This window comes from Daphnia pulicaria, chromosome 1 (assembly GCF_021234035.1).
Source record: "Daphnia pulicaria isolate SC F1-1A chromosome 1, SC_F0-13Bv2, whole genome shotgun sequence".
NCBI classification, from domain to species: Eukaryota; Metazoa; Arthropoda; class Branchiopoda; order Diplostraca; family Daphniidae; genus Daphnia; species Daphnia pulicaria.
This window is the reverse complement of record NC_060913.1, coordinates 11932345-11955629: the sequence shown is the minus strand read 5'-3', so window position 1 is coordinate 11955629 and position 23285 is coordinate 11932345. Positions and strand designations below refer to the sequence as shown.

Here is a 23285-nt window from a genome sequence, read left to right as displayed (position 1 = left end):
CGATTATTTCCCCCAAACATTTTCCATCGATATCGAGTGGGCGATTCATAGGGATTTTGTTAATTTCTATTTCTTTTTTTCCGTACATTTCTTTTTATTTTTTTTACTTTCCAACTTTTGGCTGTGAAGGAGAGGATACCAAATAATCAAAGACCAATTGAGATAAAAGAATTAGACCGTCGCAAAGTATTAGGCGAGGCAGCTTTAAAACAACGTAGAACTTGTGGCGCCATCAAGTGTCAAAAACCCAAAATTCAGCTCAATTTGTCAAAGGTTCGAAATTTTGTCATCATCAGGGTACAACTGATGAATATAACGGTACACTCAATTCGATAAAAATTAGTCTCGATGCTATCTTTTCTTTCTTTCGTTCAAATCAAAAGATTTTGGTCAAATATTTAAAATGGTGGCGCTGTTGAAAGATCGGGTTATAGTCGTGGGTCATCTCTAATTTTCTCTGTTGGGACCACGACAGTGGCGGTACCTAGTGGCAGAGTCTAACGTCCTCAGTTGCAATAGACAGACTTGAGCGATCGGACGTGTGTGATATTTTTTCGCCCAGCCGAAGGGGGGAAAACGAAAAATTACATTCTTCTTGGGTTCTGGCGATAATTGTCGACGTTACGTCGTTTTTTGCTCAGTGTTGTGCAGTGTGTGCTTTTGTGCCGTGTATGTGTGCACACACACACAACACACTCGATTGGGTGAATATTCTCATTCCGGCTGTTTTATCGGATGGTTTTTTGCTCGTTGAAGAAACTGACGTTTCTTTCGTCTGTTTACTACACTGTACACGAACGGTGGGCCTATCAAGTGAGTGGTGCTGTGTCTTTCCTGAAGCCTGAAAAAAGCGGATTGGGATTCTAAAACTAAAAATTTGTACCGACAACATTTGACATTACTTCACAGACAGGTGAGAGACATTTTGTCATTTTCTTTTGAGCGTTAATTTTAAAAGAAAACTGGGAAAAACAAAAGGAAATGGGGGGCCGATCTTTTCTTTTTTAAATACTTAAAAAGTCCCCAAATTGCTGAAATTCGAATCAACAATAAAAAAAAAAATAATAATAATAAAAACAAGAAGAAACAAAAATATTTTTCTTAAGGAGAAGGGGGGTGGGGGGTGGGATGAATTTGAGACAGGCCACAGATGGCGCCCAAGAGCCGATAAGGGACTTGTTTTCTTGTCTTTTCTTTATTCTTTTTATTATTATTATATTTCTGGAATAAAACAATATTTGTCGCATCCCCGTAGTTGAGTTGCAGTAAACACATTTCTTTAAGGTATTGTGGTGTAGAGCTAGGGGTAGTATAGCAGCAGCAATATATAAAAGTGTCTGTATACACCAGAGCAGTCGAGAGAGAATCCGCGGTTTGGAAAGTTGCTCTTGGACTTGAACAACTTTCGCTTCTTCACTCACACAGCCGACCGGGTGCGGCAATCGTGGCCCCCCTCCCCCACCACCACCACCACTCCAAAAAAGAGCACCACCTCCCCTCCCGCTTGCGTGTTCACGGCCATTGCCAAATTGGTTCCCGATGTCTGACCGCAACGAATTTTCTACTTTTTATTTTTCGATACGAGGGGGTGACTTGAACGAAGGTTTTTCTTCCACACATTTTCTTCACTAAATATTTAATCACGTACAAGATTTAATTTTAAAAAATGTTTATCTTGATTTGATCGTATTTGATTGGGTTGAAAAGAATATTCTTGATTAAAAACAATTGGAATTTGTGATAGATAATAATAGCGACTGGTATACAAGTTGGCACAAGTGCTGATCTGAGGCTTAAGGGCGATTGGTTTTACCGGCTGTGAAGGTTGTCGGTTGCGGTGGTGCGATGGCCGCTGGCCGCTGGCTCGACCAGATCGGGTCCGGTGGTCATTGGAGCCGCACAGTTTTTTCTTTTATTTTCTTGTTGTTATTGTTGTTGTTGTGACTGGACCTTGTTGTTTAGATTTCGTCTGCAAATGAAATCACACGGGTCTCACTCGACTGTTATTACAACTTTGATACACACACCTGCATGCAGTCTTACGAGCGTTCAAGTCACTCTCGAATGTCCTGGAAAAATCCATTAAGGATCCAGTTGGATCCTAATTCCGTTTGGGTATACCGCGGGACCCGCAAAAGATCCCCGTATAAGAAATAAAAGGGCCGTCAACAACAAAGTCAGGAGTTGGGTTGGTTTTTGTGGGTGGAAGGAGAATGGTGTGGATGGGTGGAAGTTGGTTTGGTTGTGGCGCTAGCGGCGCGAACTGGCCTTGGCGGAGGCCGGCTGCTCTCAGCCGGAGAGAGAAAAAAGAGAAAAGGGAGAATATTGTCGAGTTCTTTTCTTATGTTTCGCCATTCTTCACGGAGCCCCAAAGAGTAAAAAGAAGAAGAAGAAGAAGGAGGAATAATAGTCATCATCATCATCATCATCATCATGGTAATAAAAGAAAAAAAAAGACAGAGGGGCGCCGTGGGAGCCGGAGTATTACCAAGTTGGCTGCTGCTGCTGCTGCCACGGGGAAATGGATGGAAAGAACGGCAGGCCGGCAGATGGCACTGATACGCAAGAGAAATGGAAGCGAAAACAAATGTATTTTTTTAAAAAAAGTTCTTGGTACTACTACCTATTTGTCGTGGAAATGTCCAGGTAAAAAGTCATCGAGACTCTCGAGAGTGAAATGATCGAAACGACAAGTGACGCCACTCGCGTTTCTTTCCAATCAGTTGCTCGTTTCGTTTGCACGATGATGTGCATGGTCGGCAGCACCGGTGTATATAATGTCGTTTTTCTTTTTTACACAGTTTGATGCTTTCGATCAAAAGGCTAGAAGGGGAGAAATAAAAAGATGCCAGTCGCTTGGCCAAGTTTAGGCAAGCGTGAGACACCCTTGAATCTTGATTGGCTTTTACATTTCCCGGTTGCGGATGACGAATTCTTTTTTTCAAATCCCCTCCGACGAAAATTACAGCCGCAAAACGGCAACAAGAAAAGAAACCAAATTGCAGAGCCCCTCCAGGTTGATCGGGATCGGCTCACGGTGACAAGCCGATCCATCGCCATTACGGTGAGAGACTTGGTCACGGTGACAAGCCGATCGTTTCGATGACGTCACCGTCAATGTATCGTCCACAGTCATCCGCACACACAGACGGCGGGATGAAATGACCAAAGTCCATTAGAGCCGAGCTGCGGCCCAGCAAACGACATCGTGGGACAACACTTATTGATCCCAGTTGATGTATGGCGGAATTTACTGGCCTTTTTTCTTTAATTTTGGTTACGGAGGGGCCCAACTTTTTACCTCCAGCCACTTTTTGAGCCAGGCCGTTATTTGTGTATACGTGCTTCCGACTCATCCACCCAAGTTAACGCCCACCACCGTCTCGTGTCACGCTTAATTTCGGTTCTTTTCTTTTTTTAAAACAAAACAATTCGGCGGAGACAGCGATTAACACGATTTCATCATTTACTCGTGCGACTTTATGTTGATCAATATTTGGAAGTGGGGAGGGGGGGACCTAAAACCGACGTAATAGATGAAACTATGAGGCTTCCGGCTATGGAATTCCGGAGAAGGAGGGTGCATTAGCTCCGCCCTCCTCTCTCTCTTTCCTTTTTTTTTTTTTTAAATAAAATAAAACTTGGGATATAACAAAAACCACAAACGGAAGTGATCATTTTGGCATTTTTATTTCCTTGAAGAAAAAAAATAAAGGGAGGAAAAATGTTTATGACTTTTCCGATCGTTTTTTTTCTTTCCCGTTTGCAGAAAGTTTAATTCTTTTTGACATTTTGGGTGGTCAATTAAACTTTTGTGTGTGATCGTGTAGTCTCTGTTGTTGGTCTATAACGACTGCGCGCTTCTTTCATTGTGTGTGTGTGTGTTTTATGTCCTGTTTCCGAACTATTTTTACACACGCCAGTTTCGTGTTAATCGACTCTAATGAGATCGGCGATAAAAATAAAAACGCGACACAATCGATCGGATTCAATCGGCAGAGTTGACGCACCTGCTGTTTTTCGTGGCTCTGCACACAGCATTTCACCTGTTTGCTTCCCCTATTTTTCGTTGGTGATTCTAATGAGATTCACCAACAACGGGCTGTGCGTACGGGCTAGTCAGCAGCTCCAACTGGTGACGCAACGACCAATTGTAATATCGAACCGGTTGCGATGACGGCACATTTGACGTAGTATATCTGAATTCAATGATTTTTCAAAGAAATACTAAAAAGGAGGAAATTTGAAACGACGAACTTTGTCCGAGATGGGTCGTGACGAAAGGAAGGAACGAATCGATCTATGGTTTTTTGGTGGTGGTGCTGTTGATGGAGAGACACTGCGGGATGTAATCAAGTGTGTTGTAAGACAATCTCTTTGGCTCTTGGCAGAGCGCCCTGTGTCCGACTGCTACCACTCGATTGGATTCCGTGATGGAAGCCAAAGGCATCCAATCAACTTTGAATATGAAACCACATCATTTGCCACCTATCATTTGAAAAATGGGCCAAACAGAAAAAGAAAAAAAGGGGGGAATGAATGTCGTCAAAATAAAACGAGGATCGATTGAACGATCATGTCACGTTGCCATGGAGATGGACATGAAAGAAAAAAAAAAAAAGCACGTGATGGATAGACGCATTTCCTTCAAGAATGTCGTCGTTGTTTTTTTCTTTTTCTCTGGGAGGAGGATGAAAGTGCTGCCGTTCATCTTGTCGCTCGTTTCCAGTCGCCTCACATCCCGGCCGAGACAATTTCGTCTTTTGCCCGGGCGAAGAATACGAGAGCGGAATGTCATCATCTGGGTGGTGGTACGGTGGTAATATGGTGGTTGGGGGAGGGGGGTAAATTGAGATGACAGACGAGCAGCGGCCGATTGGCTCAATCGAAACAGAAAAAATGGACTGACGTTGACGAATTCGATATCCAAGTTGCATCTCGGATGATTCGCCCCAGTTTTCTTCAGGTTCCGGTTATCCGGTCGAGTTCTCTCATCCCTTTTTTTTGATTCGATTATTAGTTTGACGATTATTTTTCTTTTTTTCTTTCTCAGTCGGCATTGGATTCTTTTTTTATTTTTTGTTTTTGTGGCTCCCGATGATTTCACGAAGCCACCAATGAAAAACCGCTGCACGTCGTGAGAAATCCGAAGCATCGGAAATGCTTCGTCTCGTTCTCTGTTCCCGCCCGTCCGGCACAATCTCTCGTTTCCGTACGCTGGTGCTGCGGTGGCGCTGTCGGTCGTTCTCTCGCTCCGCACTCGGCTCTATTTTTCCAAATGTGGCAACGCTGCCACTCGCTCCTCCCACCGCCTTCTTCGTGTTGTCTCCAGGCAGCAGCCAGCCAGCTCGAGAGAGAGACGACTGGTGTGTGTGTGGTGTGTAGGGATAGAAGAAAGAAAAGAAAAGGAGAGATAGATAAATAAGATAGAAACGATAAATATAGTAAGGGAGAGACTAGGGAGAGAGAGGAAGGCTGGAAAAGGAGGTAAGAGAGAGAGAGGTGGAAGGAAAACGGGGAGAAAGAAAGAAAGATAGATAGAAAATGGAGGACGCGAGTTGCACAGGCGAGTCCCTTGCGTTATAGCCAAAGTGCCACACACCAGAGCTAGTGGCTACGCTCCTTTTGCGATACATACACACGACGTGAAATCTTCCCGACACGACAAGAAGAAGAAACAACACACTGTGAATGTTTTTGATTATTTGGTGCTCTGCAATTGATCGCCAACTTTGTGACGACGACGACGACGAAAAAGTGCCTACCGACGTGTGTGTCGTTTTTCCCAAACATTGTCTCTCAGTTTGACCCATCGCCATTTTCCAAAGACGGTAAGGCCTTCTACACTTTGGTTGTTTCAAACAAAATGTCTTTTGTGTGTGTCTGTCTGGATACTCGTCAGTGCCAACTCCAATTTCCAATCGGATAAACTCGAATCTTTTGTTGCCCAAGAAATCCGTTCAAAGTCAACTCGAAAACATCACACACATTTCCATGTGTTTGTAGGCCTCGGGCTTTTGTGTTGTTTGCGTGTGTGTGTGTGTCTATTCTTTTCAATCAACTTTAAACTGCGATATGTTTTAGATATGAATAGCTAGTAGACGAACATGTTAATCATAATAAAGACGATTTTGTTTTATAAGTGGCGCCACCACTGTCCTCTGTCGAAACTAGAATTGTGTGCACCCGTTTGAACTGTTTGGGTCGCCATCAATCCGATTATTTGGTAGAAAAATATGTTGAGCCCATGTGACTTCTTCTTTGATGGATTGTCTAATTAAAAATTCGGGTCCGGCTAAACAGGAACAAAGTCACAGATATTTTTTTTTCGTTTGCTTCCACAAGGCGAACGAGGGAAAGTGGTGGTTCAAAGTCGGCCATGAAAAAAACCAAAAATATTTTTTAAAAAAATAACGCCATCTGGCCAAACAACAACACACGAGCCTCCCCCCTAAAATGGTCAAAAATGCAATACCGGCACTTACCTTTTTTTTATCTTCAAAAATACATCTAGTACGAATAAATATTTCTTTCCGGTTGACGGTGTCTGATCCACTTAAGGATTGCAATGACGTCACATTTTTACAACAACAACCAAAAAAAGAAGTGTCCCTTGTGATGTGACACCAGGTGTTGATCTTTCAAACATTCCCGAAAATGTTATTTTCTTCTTCTTCGATCGTTTCCCACCAAAAAAAAAATAACATCTGTTTCGTTCGTGAAAAAAAGATGGCCGATTGTGTCCCACTCGAAGAAGAAATGCTAGAGGCTCTTTGCTGATTGTGTACTACCTGGAACAACTACCTGGACGGCCTAGGCCTCCCTTTTTCCTTCTACCAGAGTTTTGTCTGTTACCTCCCAATTGTTTCTTTTTATTCTGTGTGTGTGCTCTGGGCTACTTTTATTTATTTTTGGTATTTTTTCCAGGAGAATGCTGCTGTCCGGCTACCAACAGCTACCGGTATGACGACTTGATCCAGTCGGTTGTTGGAGGAACACACACAATTTTTTCGAGTGTCTTTCGTTAGTGTGTGACAGTGAAGGAAAGTTTTGGTTTTCCATTGGTGGACTGAGGAGAACGTCGTGAGTGTGTGTGCGTGCGTGTTATTATTTTACCCCTTCAAAAGGCGTCGCTGTGATGTGCAGTGCTTGGTTATGCTGACGGATACCGCATTCCTGGATGATGCACAGTAAGTTGCTGTTTTTGATTATTAAAAATTTTGATTTTGCGCGTGCGGATGGAAAGAGGTGGAAAAGCGGATTGACGGAGATGATTCAGTTCATGTCCTTGGGAAATTGAGCAGGTGTCCAGTTCTTTCTTCCGACGACCTACTTGGCTCAGTCTCTCGTCTCCACATGTTGTTTATTTTATTTGTGTGTGTGGATTGGCTAGCCGAGAAGAGATTCATCCACAAAATGTGTTGGGAGAAGAGATTTCACCGGAAGATGTTACTCTATAAAACTCCGCTCAACTCGTTTTGATTAAAAGAAACAAACGGCTGTCACGTGACTCACGAACTCGGCTTCATTACATCCGACATTTTAGTGAACGTTGAGGAGGCCATTTTTTCCCTCGGATAGCATTCTTAATGCCGTCATCACGAGAAGAAGAAGAAGAAGAGCGTGAGTCTGATTATAATACAGAAAATCGATGAACTGTGGCGGCCATTTTGTCGCTCAAGGTATAGAGGGGGGGGGGGAATACAGAAAAAAACAGGTGGCCGATGACTCTGAATTGCTGGTGATGTCGGGCCTCTCTCTGACGTCAGCCGCTACTTGAGAAGAAGAAGAAGAAGTTGGTACCGTTAAAACAGCACAACTTCTACCTCTCTTTCTTGCCTGCAGTTTTATTCCTTGCCAAGCTCTTTTCGTTCTTATTATTTGTCTAAAAATACCCGAGGAGATGAGAGAGACTTGGCAACGGTGAAACAAATGGAAACCCCCCCCCCCCCTGCCGAGGCCACCATCGTTTCTTTTCTCCCGAATAAGTTACGTACAAAAAAAGAGCGTTTAGTTAAGTATATAGATGATCGATGAAAGCCTATTTCTACTGGTAGGATTTTAGTCCCCCCCTATTGGCATGATGCGGGTTGACTTTGTGTAAGTCTCACAACTTCCCTACAAAAGTCAATAAAGACCCACCTGGCAACCGAGCAGACGTCATCTGGCCTGGGGAAAACAACAAACCAAAAAAAAAAAGGACAAAAATTCAATTTCAGGATTTCCGAAAAACTAAAAAAAAAAAATAATTTTTTTTCCAACCTTTTCGGTTCACATCCGCCGACCACACGCACACATGGAACTCTTTTACACCAGCCCATTCTCTCACATACATTGCACAGGCGGGGGGAATATTACGTAAAAGGGAAAAAAAAAGTATTAAAAAACCCAAAATACTTTTAGACGCAAGACTCTAGATGAGATAGAGACTTTTGAAACACAAGAGTTTCTTGATTCTTTTTAACGATCCATTGTGAACGCGGCCATGTTTTGTGAGAGAGTAGTAGTAGAAAAAAAAGGAAGAAAATTTGTTCTCTCTCTTTCTCTCTCTATGTTGCAGCTGGATGTATTTTTGATTGGATGTAGTATACTAGGATGATTGAATCGTCTTGGGTTGCTGGCAACCGGGGGTAGTAATCTGAAACGATGTTATATATCTCTATGTTTGTCTGGACCAATCAGCCCTTCATGTTGATATCCTGTGTGTGTGTGTGTGTGCGCCGTATCAGATACGAACAGACAAGATGGAGACGCTCCTTATTTTTATTTTTCTTCTTCTTCTTTTTTGGATCGATTCCGGGCTCCGGCGAGATGGACAATATCGACTTTTTTTTGGCCAACCGTCCATTCATTTTCCCTGTTAACAGCCGCCCACATTTATTCTAGCGAGAAAGACGACCGGCCATATTTGATTACCTTTTATTGGTTTGGTGGTCAGAGTCTCCCGTTTCCACTCCTCCTCCTCCCCGCTCCTGCACTGCTGGATGAAGAGAAAAATCTATTTCGAATAAGGCTTCCAATGTCCTCTTTCTGATTTTGTCGTTCGTGTGTGGGTTTTTCCCTATTCCTTACTGGCATGTGTGTGTATGGATATGTGGACAAGGGGGGTTCCCGGGGATACTTTATTGATCTGAGCAAGGGGGGAGGGAATGACCACACCCCCTCGAGATTTGTCGAAACGTTTTGTTGTTTTGTTTTTTAATAAAATTTCTTTGTTATTTTGACAGGAGTTTGGGTGCAATTCCATGCGAGTCCCTATCGTCCGAGCCGTGCTGGGCCAACATGAACACGCTCAGCAGCGGCGGCGGAGGTGGTGGTGGTGGCAGCAGCAGCAACAGCAACAGCCCCGGTCTCGGCAACAACAACAACAACAACAATACGGCGTCGTCTTCACCAACGACGACCAACAACAACAACAACAACAGTACTAGCAGTGGTGGTGGTGGTGGTGGCGCTGGCGGCAGCAACGGCCTCCACGGTCCCAGCGCCTCTGCGGGCGCCATCAAAAAGCGACGGAAATCCGACACGAAGCCGCTGTCGCAGATCAACAAGTGTCTCAACGAAAAAAGACGCCGGGAGCAGGTATACCCAAATATAAAAATATATCAATGGAATTTTTTTTAAAAAAAGAATAAGAAATAAGCGTGTCTGTCTGTGTGGTGTACACCACATCTGTCAAGGCCACTTTCTCTCTCTCTCTCAGCCATTCCGGTTGTTTTGTGTGTTGTTCTCTTCTTTGGAAAATATTAAAGAAATCCCACGTGCCCACCCCCGTGTCCTTTTAAAAAAACCATCTGGTTGCTACGCCTCGTCAGATATATGGGATTTCCGACCATGTATATAAGCCACTCGAATCCGTCCCTCTCTCTTATATAAATGCACGGCTGGTGGTAGGGAGGGTATAGCACGAGTATTGATTCACGTATTGATTTTGTTTTCTCTCTGCCGGCGTCTGTCGACATCGTCGTGAAAGATGTCGAGAGAGTCAATTTAGGCCAGGGAAATAAATGAATTTTCGTCGTAGAGTTTCCTTGTATTAGACAATCTCGTTTGTGACCCAAGTCGATCACTTCCAATGTCTTTTCATTAACACGGGCGCTGAGTTTGACTGATGACATGCACGCGCGCGTCACTGATGAAGAAGTTGACGACAAAATATACTGTATGTTGCACGTACGTCAGAGCTGGATTAGCCTTTGCGTGTGCCAGCCGGCCACTTGATCCGGCAGCCGATGAATTTATCACGACAGCTCCCCCCCCCCCCCCCAAAAAAATGTCTTTATCCGTTTTATTATTTTTCGTAGGAAAATGTTTACATTGAAGAGCTGGCGGAATTGATTTCAGTCAGTATAGCCGACGTCAATTCGCTGTCGGTGAAACCGGACAAGTGCGCCATTTTGCAGGAGACGGTCAACCAGATCCGGAAGATCCGCGAGCAAGAAGAAGATGGACGGAGTTCGAGCAGTAGCAGCAGCAGTAGTAGTAGCAGTTCAAGTTCTAGCAGTTCCGGCACCAGTTCGGGGCACGGCAACAACAACAACAACACGACATCGCCCAGCGCTGATGGCGGTCCGTTGCTCCAGCAAGGCGACGTCTCGTCGTCTAAACCGGCCCTGCTGGACACGCAACTCTTGGGGACGTTTCTGCTGGAAGCCCTCGACGGCTTCCTGTTTGTCGTCAACACGGAGGGCAAGACGGAATACGTTTCGGAAAATGTCGCCCATTTCCTACACTACCAGCCGCAAGATCTCGTGGGCAAATCCATCTACAATTTCATCCACCACGGAGATCACGCCCGATTTTCTTCGTCGCTTTTGCCCACGGCCATTGGTAAATTAACGACATTCATTTTGTCTGATACGTTGAAATAAAAAGATCAAATCATGTGACTTTGTCCATGAATGAATTATAACCGACTGGCTGGATGAATCCGCCATTAATGGGGTTCCGTTTTCTTCTTATTATTATCATTTTTCTTTTTAAAAATTCAATCAATAACTTAATTTGCTATTCATTTCTTTTGATCTTTTTTCACGCTCAGCTTGGCCGAGTGAAATGGCGCCGGCGTCGCAGAACCGATTGGGCCGCTGTTTCAACTGCCGACTGCTGATCCAGCCGCTGGGCGAGCAAGATGAGACGATGGAGGAAAAGCAGCAGCGAGTGGAGCATTACGAGAACATGCAGATTTCAGCCGTCCTCCAACCGTATCCAGGTGATCCAGGCGGCGGCGGCCACCAGCCCAAGAGAAACAGCGGAGCAGCAGCAGCAGCTGCAGCGGCGGCCGCTGTGGGTTTGGAGGCTTCCGACTTGGAAATGGCCCTGACCTCTGTGGCTAGCGGCTCCAGCGGAGCTGATCCGCAACACTGCCTCGTCTGTGTCGCCAGGCGGATTCCGTCGACGGAGAAAATGGCGTCGTCGGCCATCGTCACGACCGGAGGACCCGTCGTCGAGCAGTTCACCACCAAACTGGACTCGAGTGGCAAAATTGTGGCCGTCGACGTCACCGGAGTCTCTCCGCCCTACAGTTCCTACTTCAGCAAAGAATCCCTCCTCTCGTGTACCATCCAGGAATTGTGCCATCCGGACGACTTGTCGATTTTCCAGGCCCATTTCCAGGAAACGATCCAGTCCGGCTGCGGGCTCAGCTCCAGGTACCGTCTCCGATTGGCCGGCGTCGGTGGTGGCGGTGGCGGAGCAAATTTCCTGGTCGTCCAGACAAAGTCGAAGCGCTTCGTCCACAGCGACACGCACGACACGGACTTTGTCATGGCCACCCATTCCATCATCGTGGACGACGAGGACGGCCAGGCTGACGGCGGCGGCGGTGGTCGGTTGATGTCGTCGAAAAGCGACACGCTCAAAGACGTCCATCAGCAGATAACGGACGCTGCCAACCAGATGAACCAACAGCAGCAGCAGCAGACGACTGTCAATCCGGTGCTGACGAGCGTCGTCCGCCACGATGTGATATCGGCGACCAGTTACGGCAGCGGCCGCAGTGGCGCCACCACCACAACCACTTCCTCCTACTCCAGTACCTTCGCCGGATTAAGTTTGGGAACGAGCGGCGATCTTCTCAATGACTTTGTCGTGCCCGACCTCTTCATGGCTTCGCCTCCGTGGGGTGGCGATTTCAACACCAGCGAGTCCAGCCTGGACGGCAACCCCGTCCAGCCCGGCGCTTCGGCCGTCGGTTCTGCCGTCGCCGCTGCTCAAATGAACAACAGTCACCACCACCACCTGCCGGCCATCGCCACTTGCAATCAGCAACAACTCTCGGCTCCATCTCCTCTCTCCCTCGGCCCGTCCGGCGGACCCCTCCTGGCCGGACACATTCCCCATTCCGTTGGCGGGGGAATGATCAACTGGGGAAGTCCTCCGCCTTCGGGCGGACAACAACAACAACGGCCCGGCTCGACCTGCTCGGCCCCTCCCGTCTCGTCGAGGCCCAGCTCGCGTCAGAGCGCTTCATCCACACCGCGACCGCCCAGCGTTTCGTCAGCCTTCAGTCCGGCTCCCAATTCCGTTTTGGGCGTCGTGCATCCCTCCCCCGTGCTCAGTCCAGTTGCCACTACTTTGCATCCGGCCGGAATGATGAGCTCGGCCACGGCCACCACTTCGTCGTCGTCGTCATCGGCCGGCCAACAGCAACCCAGTCCGGCCAGCATGACGACGCCCTTTAGCAACAATTTCCCCTTCAGTCCGCTCCAAGATCCCATTCCTCAGCATCCGGCCACGGCTCCGCTTTCCCTCAACAATCCGGGCACGCCATTCCCGGATGACCCGGCACGAGATTCCAAGGAAGGAATTCTCTCGTCCGGCATGGGCACCGCCGCCAATCACGGTCATTATCCGGCCAGCGGTGGAGGATCTCACCACCACCACCACCACCCCAATCATCACGGGACGCCGGACAAGCAACTCAGCGCTCTCAACAGTCTGTTGAACAGCAGTAGCGACGCCTCAGCGTCGTCGTCTGTGACGGAATCGGGCCGTCTGCGCATTTTGCTCATGCAGAGACCGGGCAACGGGCCGCCAGCTCCACCGTCGGCTGGCCATCTTTCGACTAGCATCAACGGGAGCCATCTGTTGAGTAGTTTGAGCAGCGACAGCAGCGACGGCGTCAAACGTGAGAAGGAGGAGACTAGCAGCGGCAGCGTCGGCGGCGTCGCCTGTGGCTTACAACTGGCCGGAAGCAAAGGCAACCACGACAACCGCATTCTCAAAGGCCTGCTGAATCAAGACGATGGCGACGAAACCGATCCGGCGGATGAGGGCGGCAGCGGCAGTCATCGCTTCTTGCTGGCGGGCAGAGGCAACTCTGGCGACAGCAAGAGCAGCTCCGTGAACAACAATAACAACAACAACAACATGCTGCACAAGCTGCTGAACGTGCGGAGTGATGACGATGCCGAGCAGCGGATGGGTCTGCGCAAGCCCAACGAGTTGCTGAAAAAACTCCTCAAGGATTCCGACGAGGATCATCAACAAGCCGGTGGTAGCGGCAGTGCTTGCGGTGGCGCCGGAAGCAGCAACAACACGGCCAGCCAGCAACAACAACAACAACAACACCACCAACACCACCCCATCCAGCAACAACAACAACATCCCGATCAGGTGTCGTTCCAGGAAGAGCAATTACTCAAGTCGTTGGGCTTCCCATCGCCGACAACGTCATCAGGTTCGTCTACGACTCCAACGGTAACAACGGGATCGTTGGCCAACATGCTGAGTACCAGTCAGACCACTCACCTCAAGTCTCCACCGCCAGGTAATCACGACTGACTAGACTAACCCGTTTTCTTTCTTTCTTTTGACTTGATAATTTTAATAACGGATGGATGTTGGGATGATGTAGGCATGGCCAGCCATATCGATGGATTGCTGGAATTTGGCGGAGTCGTTTGCAGCAGCACGACCAGCAGTGGGCTACTCTTTGGCGGCGGGCCGGTGGGTGGTGGTGGTGGCATGCGGGGCACCAAGAGACACAGCGAAGAAGCCCGTGATGAGGTGAAGGCCAGCAAAGAGCCCATGCTCAACGCCGACCACCTGATGATGTCCGCAGGTGGAGGTGGTGTCTTGCATCAACTGCTGGGTCCTCCAACGTCTTCGTCGTCGTCGTCGTCATCCTCTTCATCCTCTTCCTCATCTTCGTCAACATCGAATCCGCACAGTGCGGTGGCAGCTCCTCTGTCCGTCGGCTCATTGCAACACCAACCGCTTTCATCGCCAGCAGCTGCCGTTGCGGCCGCTACGTCCGTCGTGGCTGCGGCGGCCGCCACGGCCAACATTGCTGCCGCTTCAGCCATCCAGTCAGCCGCTGCTGCTGCCGCCGCCGCTAATCTCCCGGCCAGCAGTAAATTGTGCGAGAAGAATAAGATGTTGGCTTCGTTGCTGGCCAAGACGCCCGTCATCCCGTCACACTCGCTGTCGACGAGTATCGCCTCGCCCAAACCCTCAGCGTTGCCTCAGGAGAAATTGCCCAAGGACTTGAAGGTGAGTCAATGGCGTCGCCACTTCTTACATTTTCGTGCGACCGCTTTCGGCGCTCTTTTTCTGCCCTCCTCTTTCTCCTTCTTTTCCTTACCTCTCTTTTACGCACGGTCCGCCATCACACACACACACACCATCGCCCGCCATTCACGCTGAAAAAGAAGAAAAAAAAAAACCCGTTAACGTGACGACCTGGTTCTGGAATGTCCCTCCCTTTTTGCATTTCCCCCCCACCGTCATCTAACCACCCACCAGCCATCCGCCCAGTACACACCGAGAGCCAACGGACTTTGCCGTTTCTTTTTCGACATTCGTCGTCTAGTACTTGACGTGTCTTGCCCGTTCACGGTGTTCAACGTTCTCTCTCTCTCTCTGTCTCTCTCTGGTGGCTTGTATCAGAAAATACTACCCACACACACACACTACTCAGTACAAAATGGTGGCCTCTTTCCCGTCTCAATTCCTATTTCGTTGACGTCTAATCTCAATTGTGACTGAGCCTCGTTGGAACAACAGCAACAAATCCAGTTTACTTATTTTGACTAAACGAGACGGGTCTGCTTGAATTCATTTTTTCTATTTATTTTTTTTGTTATGCAACAACATTTTGGGCTAATGAGAAATTTTATTTTTATTATTGGAAATTTTCTAGGAGAAAATCCTTCAGACGCCGCCAGTGAGTGGAACGTCGGCTCCGGGCGCCCATTGGGCCGGAGGCTCGGTGCAAACCCAGCCCTCGACGACTATGCAACTGCCCCCGCATCCGCCAATGCAACAACCCCAGCAACAGCAGCAGCAGCAACAACAACACCTTTTGAACCAACAGCAACAACAACGACATCCGGCCATGCAACAGTCACAGCAGCATCAGTTACACCCCCGATCTCAGCACCCACAACAGCAGCAGCAGCAGCAACAACAACATTTGAACCTCAGCCAGAAGCAACAGCAGCAACAACAACAACAACCAGCTCCTCAGACTGGAGGCTTTTTGAATTCTCTTTTGAACCGGCCCATTGATTCGGCTTCCGGTCCCAATCTGGGCGAATCGCAGCAACAACAGTCTAATCAACAACAGCAACTATATTTAGCAGCCCAACAACCCCCGCCCCAACTCCAACAACAACATCGACCCAATCAGAACCCCGTTCAGAAGCTGTCTCTCAACAACCAGCAACAACTTTCGGCCGCCATGAACTCCTCGGGTGGTTTCAACATTTCCCTTCATCCGCAACAGCACCAACCTCACCACCAGCAGCAACAACAACCCCAACAACATCAATTGCAACATGCAATATCTGGCCCCATGGGCCCCGATCGAAGCCTGCAGCAAAGCGGAGGAGCAGGTCAGCGATCCGGAATGTCCATCCAGCCGCAACAACAACAACAACAACAGGCGTCGCATTCCAATCCCATGTTGGCGGCCACCAGTTTGGAGAGCAGCGACGGCACTTACAGCGTCCACGCCGATTTCATGACTCCGCTGGATGTGCAAATGGCGTCGGTGGCCGGATGGGGTGACACGCCTTCGATGGACCCCGAACTCTCTGACATCATCGAGCAAGTTATCGACATGGACGAGAGATACGAAAGCGATTCCATGATCTTTGGCGAGCTGACGTCTGCCACGCCACCGCCGGTGACTATCCAGCCGGTCATGTCCATCGTCCAGTCGTCGCAGAGCGTCACGTCGGTGACTCAGACGACTGCCATTGTCGGCCCGTCGGGTCCCCTCCTGCAAATGGACATGTCGAAAGAGAAACTGGCCATCACAGCCATTCAAAAGTCGCTCATGTCCTACGAGAAAATCTCGCCAGTCGCTCAAAGTCCGCCGGCCTACAACCTGCCGGGCTACGCACAACAACAACAGGGTCAAGGAGCGCCGATGAGAATGTCCACTCCGTCGTACGGGATGAATTCGCCTTCAGCTTCGGCTGGGTCCATCAACATGGCCAATCAGCAGCAGCAGCAGCAAGCCAGTCTCACCATCCCCGTTGGTAGAAAGCAGAAATTGCCCGTCCAACAGCGACGACTCTTGAATCGACAACAACAACAGCAGCAGCAACAGCAACCACAAGATCAGCAGCAACAACAACAGCAGCAGCAACCACCTCAGCAGCAGCTCCTGGGCGTCTTGCTGAACGAATCGTCGGTACAACACACCCAAGGTCCCCAGCTCTCACCTGGAGCCCTGCAAATTATGGATGACCTACTTAACGCCATCCCACCCAACATGACTATATCCAGGTAATCAAAATGTTACACCATCGCGTCTGAGCTTCCGCCAAACGATCCACCCACACCTGATGTGGTCCCCCCGCACCGACATCCGATACGCCGAAACATTTTACAGTTTTCCGTCGTTTTTATTTCCCGTTTGGTTGTCGTCGACTCGTCGTGTCGTGCCGAATGGAACCCGTTTCAATTTTTGTTATTTTTCGTGATTGTGTTTAGTGCGGAAGAGAAAACGAGAATTCGACTCTTTTTTTATTTAAAAATTATAATTTTTATTTTGCATTTGGACGTCACAGGTCGGATTCACAAGTTTCACCCAACTACGGTTCGGTGATGTTGAGCAGTCCACTGGGTAGCGGTGGGCCTCTGGCGTCTCAAATCTCTCCCAGTCAGCGCCCGATGCAACCCCCTTTTTCGCCTCACGGCCCGATGAACACGGCCAACGGTGGCAACTACAATCAAAGCCCTCAGGCACAAATTGTCAATAACAACAGCGGCAACAACTTCGCCCCCGGCGGACCGTCTTCTCGGCTCTCGCCGTTCAATTCGGCTCAAGTGTCGCCCCGCATAGGGCCACCTCCGCAAAATTTTCAACAGCAACAACAACAACAGCAGCAGCAGCAACACGTATCCCAGCTTTCTCCGCAGCCAGGAGTGGGCGCCAGATCCAGTCCCGGAATCAGTTTGCAAGGGCAGCCTAGTCCTGGCGTTGGGGTAGGATCGTGGAACAACAACATGCCGAATCGTCCTAATCTGCAACCGCAACAACAACGACAGCAGCAGCAGCAACAACCTCAACAACAACCTCAACAGCAGCATTTGCTCGGTTATGGACAAGGCATTCGTGGTGGCTACGCTCCTCGACCCGCTATGAGAGCGTTGCCCAATTCCGGTCCGCCCAACTGCGTCGGCGGACCTGCTGGCCCGGGCAATAGTAGCAACAACAACAACAACATTCGACAAGGCTACGGTAACAACGGCATGACCGACAATCCAACCGGACCATCTTCCTCCAACGGGATGTTTGCTCGCCAGCAACAACAACAGCAGCAGCAGCAACAACAACAGCAGCAGCAACAACAGCAGCAGCAACAACAGTTGAGATTACAGCGAACCGTGAGCGCACCTAGCGGGGTTATTCCAGGTGAGTGAAACTGTTGAAAACAGACGACGGCATGAATTTTTGGACAGGCATGTGGAAGAGAGAGACAGAGAGAGAGAGTAGAAGATTCCCAGTTGTTGTTGTTGTTTTTTCAACCTAACCACATTTCATGTAGACAATTTAGGATTTTGCAAGTGGCCATCTGCTGTTTGTTTCCCCCGTGTTATTTATTTTTATTTTTTTCCCTTCTCTCTCTCGTCCATTTTGTTGTTGTTGTTGTTGTTTTTGTTACCTCCGAACCCCCAACATCAAAAATTTGTTGTGATGATCCCCCTCTTACCTTCCTGGATTTTGTTTCTGTTTGTCTCGTGCATCAATATGTCTCTTCTGATTGTGTTTTAGCCTTGTCTATTGGCGGTGGATTGAGTCACAATGCGAGCAGCTGCGGTGCCACCACGGGTTCTATCCGACAACAACCTTGCCGAGAGGACAACACAACCACCTCCTCCCTACACTCGACCGTTCCGTCTGCCCTCATCCACCACCATCCGCCTCCTCCGTCGTCCAATCCTTCCACTCCGTCTTCATCCAATTCCTATCCTTCCTCGCACCCCAATTCTCCCGGCTACCATTTAGGAATGGGCAACGCTGGCCAACCGTACCAACAACAACAACAGCAACAACAAGGTGGTGGTGGGGCCGGTGGCAACCGTGGCAACGCTTCTTCGGCCGCAGCCGCTTCCGTCTACAGCGCCAAAGTATTAGCTTTCCAACAGGGTTCGAATCGACAAGCTCCGCCCGCCTCGATGGGCCTCTCGTCCGGCAACAGCAGTCAATCGAGTCGGCCGCCATCGGCCGATGATTCGGCCGATTCCTTCTTCCATTTCGATTCTATTTCTTCCCACCAACAACCATACCAGCATCCGCACCACCTCTCCTTTCCTCCGCCAGGCCCTTTGCATCCGTCTGAGCTGCAGCTGGCTGGTAAGCATATCTTGTCAGCCACCCAAAAAAAAAAATCCCCACCGTGCATTTATATATTTTTTCTCACCCAGTCCTGATTTATTTATTTAAAAAAAAAATTCCTTTTTTTCCCGTCGTGTCGTCCGTTCCTTCCATTTTTCGTGTGTTTCTTCCCCTGTCGTGTCGTCGTTTTTTTTTTCTCCATTCCAATCCATCCCTTTTTGTGTATTGTCTTTTGTCCAGCATCGTGTCCGTACGTAGCTCGTGTTCGTCTTTTTTGAAATCCTCTCAAACATCCGCACATAACCTACACCACCCATTCAACGCTTGCACTGATTTTATTATTTTATTTTTTAGTTTAGTTATACGTCCGGAAGAGAATAATGTTAATGTTATTACTGCATCAAGTCATTAATTTGTTTCTCTTTGAATTTAATTCTCAGGTTCGGTCGGTGGTCCAGTTCAGGGTGGCGGAAGAAATGACGGCGGACCGCCTGGAATGGCCTCCGAGTACGTTCGCAAGGAGCTGAAAGCGGTGGTAGGAGCCCGAACAATTCAAAGAGGTTTGTCTGGTCCGGTTGTGAATGTGAACCACGCGTCGGGCCAGCAGATGAACCACAGCTCACCTCCCATGATGGTACCGGGTGGTAAGCCACTCAATCAAGCCGATCTTGAAGCCCTCGGTCTCAGCTACGAATTGCCCCAGGGTATTTGTTTTTAATTATTATTATTTATTCACATCATCTTCATTATTTCATTTGACTTGCAGGGAATGACGGATTACACGGAAGAGTTTGGGATAGTCCCAACATGGGCGAGTCGCCGTCGCAGACAATGCCGTCTACCAGGGTAACATCTACTATTTCCTTCCACACACTCATTGTGCGTGCCAAATCTCTTATCGAGTGTTTGTTTTCTTTTGTGCTCTCAGAATACGATGGAAGAAGCTCCGCGGCCAGCTGATCCTCAAATGTCTCTTCTCAAACAGCTACTCTCGGAGTGATTTGAGTGAATCCATCGAATCCAACCAAGACCTTGACTCTGGTGTCTTGGTTCCAGCCAGCTCGCACTCTTGCCCACACACAAAAAGTCCTCCTGTTCTCTCTCCTCTCATCTCCCGCATTTTGTTGACGGACCGTGTGGCCTTACTTATTCAAATAACGGAGTCCTTTTGTCTCGGCATTTCCCCCAATCCCAGGGTATGGGACTCGGAAATTCTCCAGCAGAAACCATTGACGAAGAAGAAGAAGAAGAAGAAGAAGGATAGTTTGTTGGTTACTTTGGAACAGAAAAGAAGATTACGTCAGGAACAGACGAGGGAATGAAACGGTACACGTGATATAGCCGATTTGTTTACATTTTGCGAACCACATAATTTATCCGTCCGCAGATTTTACGAAAAAGAAACTTACAAAAAAAACACAAAAAAAAAAAATAATTATCCAAACATGGGTCGAAACAAATGGGTGCCTAGTTCTTGGCTTCTTACCTTTTTTTTAAAAAAAATAAATTAATCTTTTTTTGTGTTCGTTTGGCCAGGAATAGCGTAGTTTCAACTCAATTGCTTCTGCTGCTCCAGTCAAATTTATATTTTTCCTTCTTGGGTCGTCAGCCATTGTTATCATTTCTTCTTTAATTTTTCCTACTTTAATTTTCCTCCCGAGAACCAATACTCTTCCCCTTCATCAAGCAAAAAAAGAAAAACTGTGTGTAGTACAAACCGCCACCCGTTAACGGCATGAGAACCGAATTCTGGGTTGATTGCAATAGCCTGTGTGTGTGGTTTTTTGGGGGGGTTCATTTCGTTCCTTATTATTATTTTTTTTTATTATTTATCTATAATTTTTTTCCCGACCAGCCACAAGGATGTTTTTTATCTTTCCTGGTCTGCTTTGTCCGTGTCTCTTTTGTTTTTCAGGCAAAAAGATACAGAGGGAATGAGTTTGAATGGTTGTGAAGCGAAATGTTGATGGAGGAAGATTCTATAAACTCCATGAGAAAAATTTAAAAAAGTAACACAAAAAAAAAATTTATATATATATAAATTGCAGCAGCAAAAATGTTGCGTGATTGTCGTTATACATTTTCGACATTGGATGGCTGAACGAAGATTACGCCAGGTGTGTGTTTTTTTTCCCCCTTTGATTGTGTTTGCTTGTTTGTTTGTTTTCTAGAGGTCCCCATCAGCCCATACTTTTTTTTTGTCCTTATTTAAGGGGGTTGTCACCTTTTTCATACCAAAGTTTATACATTATAATGTCGTTGTTTCAACCCACACACACACATATAGTTATCGATGAGGAGTTTTTTCGTCACGTATAATTTTTTTCACTGTATTTCGTGTGTGTTCTCTTATGTTTGTAGCTATAGCCGCGCAGATGGTGGGGAACTAAGGGACTGGTTTATAGCACTGCTTTTTCGTTTGTATATTTTTCCTTGGTGGAGGAGGGAACGTGATAAAAAAAAATGGAAAGAAAGAAAAAAAAAATTGTGAGAATCCCACCCCTCTGATCCCGTGATCTGGGATGGGCCGCCCAGATTGTGTGTGTGTGTGACCTCCCCTCGACTGGAGACTCCTATACAACTCACGGCGAAAATTGTATAACTTGTGTCCCTCAACTGTTTACCTGTTCTCTTTATCCTTCGAATCGAGTATCGAAATGTAAATATTTTCGGGTTACATGTTTCAATTATCTGTCAAAATACGATTGCCCGTTATTCAACAGTACCCAATCTTTACATAAACACACACACATATATATATATATATGAATTAATATCGTTAGCTTCGTTTCTTAACATTGACAAGTGACTGAAATGAAACCGTGTAATTTTGTCGTGTACATTTCATTCGTCTGAAATGTAAGAGCATCTTGTTTCTTTTTCTTATTCAAGGACAAGACGATGTACATAGGGATGACCATAGGTAAACATTAGTCACTTGTATAACGACTATGTCCCTCGTTGATACACCAATACAGTTTATCATTCAGAAAAAAAAAAAATGTTATGGGAAAATTCATTCCATATTCTCATCGTCGGCAGATTCGTCATCTTCTTTCTCCAACATACGTCCGTTTCCGATATCTTCGAAAGCGCCATCTTCCTTTTCCCAAACGGCTTCAATGGTCACTCTGAATTCCGCCATGTGTTTGCAAAGCAGTTTCTTTAAAAGTAGAATTTAAAAAAGAAACATATAAATGAGGTGCTTCACAGTAAAAAAATAGACATCTTAATTATATGAAGCGATATGCACTGCATGTAGCTGCTGTGCTTCTGCTTTGAAGCGCACGCGACGTTGGTTATTAAATAAACGACCACCCTCCCTACTCCATTTATCCGAGTGGTCCTTAAATCAATTTCTTACTAAATTACATCAAATTTAATGAACTCACGCTCTTCGTCTTTAAGAACTATTAACGGACGGGTGCAGCATTACTATACATAAAGCACTCTAGACATGACATTTCACAAACATAGAAAATAAATTTAATTTACCAAAAGTCTGGCTTCTTCAGGAGTAAGAATGCTTCCCTCTTTGCAAACTGTGTGTTCTTTCAGCAATGTGACAACACCTTGTCAACAAACAGAAGATATACACACATCATTAAATGATAATCTGGGATTTTTAAAATTTAAAATTTGTGATGTGTAAATACCTCTTTGAAGAGATGTGGGGAGACCTAGTTGTCTCAGGTATGGCTCCATGTTGAAAGGGAACTGCTCTAAAGGACCGGGTTGGAGTGTGACAGTTTCGGTAGCAACATTACCAGACCTGGCATAATCTGATTCTACATGCTTTTGGAAGTATCTACATGAATATAAACACAATGTATTTCTAATTCCTTGTGTGTACGAAAACATTAAAGTAAACTATCCAATGACAATATGATTACCTGATGACTTCAGATTTTGGTTTATCTGTGAAGACAATTCCACACTGCCCTTTAAGTCTTTTAGAGACTTCATGAAGGTTCTCTCTGCTTTCAGACTCTTTAGTTCTACCTAATGCAATAGCAATCACTCTGTTTTTACCGAGGAAGAACCTGAATCCGACCAAGTTAATTAAAATTGACATTTCATGATTCATCATAAAACCAAGTTTACCTGCTGTCTTTCCACTCATTGCGAATAGATTTCAGTTTGTTACTCCTCATATTTTGAACTGAGAAGAGGTACAAATAAGAATATTTCTCAACACAAGATCTAATGTCCTCAACCAATTGCTGTTTTCCACCAAGACCCTTCTTCTTAGTTTGTGTCAATGAAACTGAAAAATAAAAACATTAAAATTAAGTTTTTACAAAAGTTAAACAAACAGAGAAACTTACTTTTTTGGAATCGCTTAGTTTTAGGCATTTTAAATGTTGTTTAGGTTTAAATTAGTGGAAATAGCGTCTCGACTTCAAGTTTGGAAAAACCACGTGTTTCGTTTACTATCCTAAAGAAAGACTTTGAGACTGTGAGTCGTCTGCAAACAACTACAAAGTTG

The 23285-nt window shown here is 46.7% G+C and overlaps 2 protein-coding genes across 6 annotated transcripts; one reads left to right on the top strand and one right to left on the bottom strand.

Annotated features, from left to right (window-relative positions):
- The first annotated feature begins 502 nt into the window (after positions 1–502).
- LOC124338395 (nuclear receptor coactivator 2-like) lies at positions 503–21960 on the top strand. 5 transcript variants are annotated; one of them, XM_046792514.1, is made up of 13 exons: positions 5019–5831; positions 6928–7190; positions 9228–9582; positions 10305–10830; positions 11042–13771; positions 13859–14496; positions 15146–16740; positions 17025–17772; positions 17812–17872; positions 18233–18814; positions 19237–19500; positions 19563–19642; positions 19725–21960. In XM_046792514.1, the coding sequence occupies exons 2-13, from the start codon at positions 7156–7158 to the stop codon at positions 19794–19796; spliced, it is 7686 nt and encodes a 2561-aa protein (XP_046648470.1). In that variant the 5' UTR covers positions 5019–5831; positions 6928–7155; the 3' UTR covers positions 19797–21960. The 5 variants fall into 5 exon arrangements, with proteins under 5 accessions (XP_046648469.1, XP_046648470.1, XP_046648472.1 ...); XM_046792513.1 differs by lacking the exon at positions 5019–5831 and adding an exon at positions 503–913 and having other exon boundaries at positions 17025–17872; XM_046792516.1 differs by lacking the exon at positions 18233–18814.
- Positions 21607–23285, bottom strand: LOC124338445 (mRNA turnover protein 4 homolog). Its single transcript, XM_046792521.1, has 6 exons — positions 23125–23285; positions 22901–23063; positions 22690–22839; positions 22453–22604; positions 22292–22368; positions 21607–21959 (listed from the first exon to the last, which is right to left on the bottom strand). Exons 1-6 carry the CDS (start codon positions 23150–23152, stop codon positions 21813–21815), a joined length of 717 nt encoding a protein of 238 aa, XP_046648477.1. The 5' UTR covers positions 23153–23285; the 3' UTR covers positions 21607–21812.

Coding starts and splice junctions, on each gene's coding strand:
- LOC124338395 (XM_046792513.1), top strand. CDS start 7,156: ATGCTGACGGATACCGCATTCCTGGATGATGCACA. Junction 13,772..13,858: donor CCTCAAGTCTCCACCGCCAG/GTAATCACGACT, acceptor GGGATGATGTAG/GCATGGCCAGCCATATCGAT. Junction 17,873..18,232: donor ACCTAGCGGGGTTATTCCAG/GTGAGTGAAACT, acceptor ATTGTGTTTTAG/CCTTGTCTATTGGCGGTGGA.
- LOC124338445 (XM_046792521.1), bottom strand. CDS start 23,152: ATGCCTAAAACTAAGCGATTCCAAAAAA. Junction 22,840..22,900: donor AATGAGTGGAAAGACAGCAG/GTAAACTTGGTT, acceptor GGTCGGATTCAG/GTTCTTCCTCGGTAAAAACA. Junction 22,605..22,689: donor CCAAAATCTGAAGTCATCAG/GTAATCATATTG, acceptor ATATTCATGTAG/ATACTTCCAAAAGCATGTAG.